At 38.9% G+C, this 6294-nt stretch overlaps 1 protein-coding gene across 1 annotated transcript; it reads left to right on the top strand.

Moving 5' to 3' along the window:
- Positions 1-399: 399 nt before the first annotated feature.
- LOC139871603 (probable E3 ubiquitin ligase SUD1) lies at positions 400-5757 on the top strand. The gene is made up of 8 exons (XM_071859315.1): positions 400-797; positions 1090-1737; positions 2037-2810; positions 3266-3477; positions 3563-3898; positions 4029-4189; positions 4546-4709; positions 4799-5757. Exons 1-8 carry the CDS (start codon positions 477-479, stop codon positions 5399-5401), a joined length of 3219 nt encoding a protein of 1072 aa, XP_071715416.1. The 5' UTR covers positions 400-476; the 3' UTR covers positions 5402-5757.
- The last annotated feature ends 537 nt before the right edge of the window (positions 5758-6294 follow it).

Here is a 6294-nt window from a genome sequence, read left to right as displayed (position 1 = left end):
GCGACGAATGCAAAGCTATATTATCCTCACCAATTGGGATTCGAACCCGTGTCTGCTTCTTTAAGTAAATTTTCGATGGCATCAAAGCTTCTATTTACAATACTTTGGGATGTTTTTTCCTAACTAGTCAATGGTATTTTTTACTTTAATCTCCGATCCAAGTGTATATAATGAATCAAAAGAGTGCATGTTGTGTAATGGACTAAGCCAACATTTTGATTACTAACCTTGATTACCTTAATATATATTTTTTTATTTTTTTGCCAAAAAAAAAGAAGTTAATAATAAATAATGATAATAATAAATAATAAATAAATAAAAAAGAAGAAAAACAAGGTCATAAATCCAAATAACACAATTTCCACGATCCATCCGTCAACAACACTCGGACTTCCGTTTTCGTAACGGTTTCCCTCTGATTCCAGATTCCGATAACGAATATCGCCGTAAACCTAACCTCCGACCGCCAATAAACAATGAACGAACAACCGGTTCCGGCGGCACTCGATGGAGTCATCAACGCTGACGTCAATGCATCGGGATCTTCGTCATCTTCTGCTGCTTCAAAGATATTCGAGAGTGAAGCTACAGATAATACAAATAGCAGCAAAAATACATCAAATAGCATTTACGATGATGACGATGATGAAGACGGTGACGTTTGCCGGATCTGCCGCAATCCTGGTGACGTCGATAATCCGTTACGGTATCCGTGTGCTTGTAGCGGTAGTATCAAGTTTGTTCATCAGGATTGCCTTTTACAGTGGCTTAATCATAGCAACGCTCGCAAGTGTGAGGTTTATTTCTGACTTATCTTAATTAGTTCTTTGCTGAAATCAATTATACTGTATATGTACATATTCTATTATATAAGTTATTTGTATGATTTATGTTGCTTGTGTAATGAATTAAATCAACAATATTGATATATATTACTCTGTAAAATATTGGCATTTAGCTAGGTTAGTGTATTACTTTTACTCAAATGTGATCAAGTCATCAAACACATTCTTTCTGGTCGAAGTTTTTACTTTTGCTCTCGCCTTTTATTTTTTATTAATTAAGTAGTTTTATGTGCATATGTGACAGGTTTGCAAACATCCATTTTCATTTTCTCCCGTGTATGCTGAGAATGCCCCTGCAAAGCTTCCTTATAAGGAGTTTGTAGTTGGGATGTCGATGAAAGTCTATCACGTGTTGCGGTTCTTTCTCCGTCTCACTTTTGTACTATCTGTATGGCTTGTGATCATACCATTCATTACTTTCTGGATTTGGCGCTACTCATTCACTAGGAGTTTTGGTGAAGCTCAAAGACTTTTTATGAGTCATATTTCCACCGGGGCTATTCTTACCGACTGTATGCATGGGTTCTTACTCTCTGCAAGTATCGTATTCATATTTCTTGGGGCGACATCGTTGAGGGATTATTTTAGACACTTACGAGAAATTGGTGGTGATAGAGATGCTGGAGATAGAAATGGTGCTCGTGCCAGAAGACCACCTGCACAACCGAACAGAAATCTTAATGGTGATGATGGTGGTGGAGCTGGTCAGTTGATTAGAAGAAACGCAGAAAATGTTGCGGCCAGGTGGGAGATGCAAGCAGCTCGTCTTGAGGCTCATGTTGACCAGTTGTTTGATGGTTTGGATGATGGGGAAGTTGCAGATGATGTCCCATTTGATGAGCTAGTTGGCATGCAGGGTCCTCTTTTTCATTTGGTGGAGAATGCATTTACTGTGAGCACACTTTTTTTATTGTTTCCATTATATATATCTTATTTTCTACCAATTTGGACCTGTGTTTTATAAAAGGTAAAAGGTAGAAGGTTTTCCTGTTCGGGCTACCTGGAAGGGCGAGTAATCCGACCCCATACTCTGATATACGCAGCCCAGCAGGATTACTCCCTCCCTGGCTGTTTCCAACCCATCCCTGGCCACCACTAAATATTCGTCCTAGACGGGATTCGAACCTGAGACCTCTTGAAAGGAACTTTGGACCTGTGTTTTATATTTTTCTTATATTTCTGATCCTGCAGGTTCTTGCTAGCAACATGATATTCCTTGGTATCATGATATTTGTGCCATTTCACTTGGGACGATTAATACTCTATTATTTGTCTTGGATTTTATCAACTGCTACGAACCCCGTGTTGTCCACGGTTGTACCACTTACAGAGCAAGCACTTAAGCTGGCCAATATCACATTGAAAAACACATTGACTGCAGTTACGTATTTAACATCTGATCACAACCCAGATGCGAGTTTGTTTGGCCATGTTGCAGACATTTTAAAAGCAAATGCTACTGGACTTATGGACTCATCGAACAACCTCACCACTACTCCCCCTTCATCTGATATCCTAGAAGCAGAAACAACTGGGGCATCATGGATGTCTGATGCCACAACTTTAGCTGTTGGCTATATGTTTATTTTATCGCTTGTCATTTTCTACTTTGGAACTGTTGCAGTAATTAGATACATTAAAGGAGAGCCGTTGATCATGGGAAGGTTCTATGGCATTGGTTCAATAGCAGAGACAGTCCGTTTTCTTTTCAAGCATTTCATGACAACAATGAAACATTTGACTACAATGATTAAGGTCGCCTTCCTTTTGGTCATTGAATTAGGGGTTTTTCCTCTATTGTGTGGATGGTGGCTAGATATATGTACTATAAGGATGTTTGGCAAGACAATTGCGCAAAGAGTTGACTTCTTCTCATTGTCTCCGTTGGCAAGCTCGTTGTTTCATTGGGCTGTAGGGATTGTCTATATGCTACAAATATCAGTGTTTGTCAGCCTTCTTAGAGGGGTATGTATCTGATATCATTTTTTTCTGAGTTGGGTCAGGTGATATGCATGATGGGTTGGGTCAAGATGAGTAATTTTATATGCCTGCCAAAACAAGCTGTGCTTGACTGATCTGCCAACACTTTTATGTCCAATTTTTTTGTATTTGTTGCCTCAAGTGTGATATTAAAATGATTCTGTTATTATATTAAGATAATAATAAATATTATATAATATTGTTCCTTCAAAATAAAATGATTTAGGACGTAAGCATTTGTATACTCTTGACTCGTTTATCCGATTTTGATCCAGTTCATTTTAGCTTCTGTTTTTTTTTCTACTCGTTTGACCCATTATCATTTAATCACAGCTTGAATTGACCAAGTTTTATATAATTGGGTTGAATTTGTCACCTCTATGTTACATATCAGATTTTCTTAGCTACTATATTTCAATGATGTGATTGTGATTGTGCAGGTTTTGCGTAATGGAGTTCTGTACTTTCTGCGGGACCCAGCAGATCCTAATTACAATCCTTTTCGGGATCTAATCGATGACCCGGTGCGCAAACATGCACGTAGGGTTCTGCTGTCAGTTGCTGTTTATGGGAGCTTAATAGTAATGCTTGTATTTCTGCCTGTTAAACTAGCCATGCGAATGGCCCCCTCCATCTTCCCTCTTGATATCTCGTAAGACTGTTTTAACTTTTAAATGAACTTCTTTGTATTTTTTGAGACTTCTTATGCTTATATATTCATCATTTTGCTATTGCAGGGTATCTGATCCGTTTACTGAGATCCCTGCTAACATGCTTCTCTTTCAAATTTGCATTCCATTTGCTATTGAGCATTTCAAGTTGCGGGCAACGATCAAGTCGCTGCTACATTATTGGTTCGTTGTAGTTGGTTGGGCACTTGGCTTAACTGATTTCTTACTGCCAAGACCCGGGGACAATGTTGAACAAGAAAATGGAAATCAGGATCCAGTAGCTGCTCGATTAGTGGACCATGATCGTGCAATTGTTGGATTTATGGATCCCAGAGATATGAATAGGATGAGGCATGCTGAATCTGAGGTTGAGGTTGAGGTTGATGAACAGTCTGATTCAGAGTAAGATGTACAAAACTTTTACCTTAGTACACAATTCTATTTTGAATTTCCCATCCACTTTGCGATGGATCAATGAGCTACAATGTCGTTTTAACCGATTATATATTTCTTGTAACATTACTATTTGTAGGAGGTACGGATTTATGCTTTCCATTGTGTTGCTTTTATTGGCGGCGTGGATGACACTTCTAATATTGAATTCCATGTTAATAATGGTGCCCGTCTCGATTGGACGAGCATTGTTTAATGCAGTTCCCCTTTTCCCAATCACACATGGCATGAAATGCAACGGTAAGAAGTTTAACCGAGTTAATTTGAAACTTTGGTTTGACGTGCGGAAAGTCATTTATCTATTTGTTTCATGATATGTACTTAAAACTTATCTCCTTGAATGCTACTTCTGGTTGTATAATACAACCTTTCCATCATCCCTTAAAAGAGGCATAATAGGAGGGTGGATATATTGATCACCGATAGTTAAGTTTACGTATAGGCAGGATTTGTTCGTGTTGACCGAAGAAACGTCTTACCAAAAAGTTTTTAACAATTAGTGGGTCAAATATGATTGCAAATATCACATTGTTTCAATAATAGTGTTATTTTTTTTTGTAAAATGATACTGACCCTTCAGTGACAAATTTTTACAGATCTATATGCGTTCGTGATTGGAGGTTACGTCATCTCAACTATGCTGGCTGGTGCACGGTATACCATCGATCAAATCAGAACAGAGAGAGCAACAGTTTTGCTAGGTCGAATTTGGAAGTGGTGTACGATTGTTGTCAAGAGTTCTTTATTGTTGTCAATTTGGGTAAGAAAGATCATATACCTTTTGGGTTGTCTTGCGTTAACGTTTTTCCTTTCTTTGTTCTCCTCATTCAGCATCAATGATTTTTGCAGATTTTCATCATCCCTGTGTTGATTGGACTCCTGTTTGAACTATTAATAATCGTACCAATGCGGGTCCCAGTGGACGAAAGCCCTGTTTTTCTCTTGTATCAGGATTGGGCTTTTGGGCTTATTTTCCTCAAGATCTGGACACAATTGGTAATGCTGGACCAGCTGGCACCTCTGGTTGATGACAGCTGGCGCGTGAAGTTTGAAAGAGTGAAAAGAAATGGTTTCTCAAGGCTGCAAGGAGTTTGGGTGCTACGAGAAATTGTTATCCCTATCGTCATGAAGCTGTTAACTGCTCTATGCTTCCCTTACGTTTTAGCCAGAGGGGTATTCCCGGTATTTGGGTACCCGTTAATTGTGAACTCGGCCGTGTACCGATACGCGTGGGTTGGGTGCCTCGGTTTTAGTTTGGTGTATTTTTGTGCCAAGAGATTGCATGCATGGTACACTAATCTTCATAACTCTATAAGAGACGATCGTTATTTGATTGGCAGAAGACTTCATAACTTCGGTGAAGTTGAGTCGGTCGAAAACACAGTGATGGATAATGGAGAAGATGTGGACGGAGTACTGAGGAATAGGCGTCGTGTACCTATTGAAGGGTAGTTCGGAGCAAATAAAGGTCATTTTAAATTTTGTAAATATTATTTGTGGAAGATTAAGCAGAAGATAGTATAGAATGCAATTAGTTTTTGCATACATGTAACAGAAGATATATGTCATTTGCCATAAAAACAGTGTTGAAATGTTTCTTTACTAAATTATCTTGCAGTTTGTATACACTGTTTACTGAAAATTTGGGTGTTACGTTCCAAGTGACCATGATTGTAAGACGACCGCCAACCATCACGAATACCACTCGTGCTCACCCCGCCCTCATATCATCTCGAGGACACCAATGCCACGGTGTCCGGTCGTCCACCCTCATTGCCCTCGCTCTACTTGCGTTGGATTTCGTGGTTTTCAAGCATAAATGAGGACAAGAAGTATGGATATATTGTTTGTATTTTTAGTGTACATCGGTATAATTAATTAATTAATATAGTGGGTCAAGTTTTTGCTAGAAAGAGTGACAGATTTTGTCATCTGACCTATAAATAAGTGTTTGCGTGACGCACGTGTTCTGTATGTCCTGTGAGAAGATTGTGTGATGGATAGGAATGGGACGATTAGCATATTGATATAGCTACAGCCTTTATATGCTAGATTAGATTTCAAGGATGCAACCCTTGGTTGTTTACTCGTCTTAGTTGAACCATGAGGAACCGTCGGATTTGAAACCCTGCATTGGTTGCGTGGTGCGTGCAAGATTGTTCACCCCCTCGTTTGTTAAAAACTAGTTTTCGAACCATCGCTTCGCGTCGGGGGTTCGGTTTTCAATGTATTTTGTTGCCTTTATTTGTAAAATTATTTCGTGGCCAACGATGATGTCGTTGAAGCGCAACTCGAGTTGAACTAAAAGGTATAACCCACGAAAGATTTAAATGTTATTTTAAAAT

This window comes from Rutidosis leptorrhynchoides, chromosome 10 (assembly GCF_046630445.1).
Source record: "Rutidosis leptorrhynchoides isolate AG116_Rl617_1_P2 chromosome 10, CSIRO_AGI_Rlap_v1, whole genome shotgun sequence".
Lineage (NCBI taxonomy): Eukaryota > Viridiplantae > Streptophyta > Magnoliopsida > Asterales > Asteraceae > Rutidosis > Rutidosis leptorrhynchoides.
Note: the sequence above shows the minus strand (reverse complement) of the source record. Positions and strands in the feature narration are given on the sequence as shown.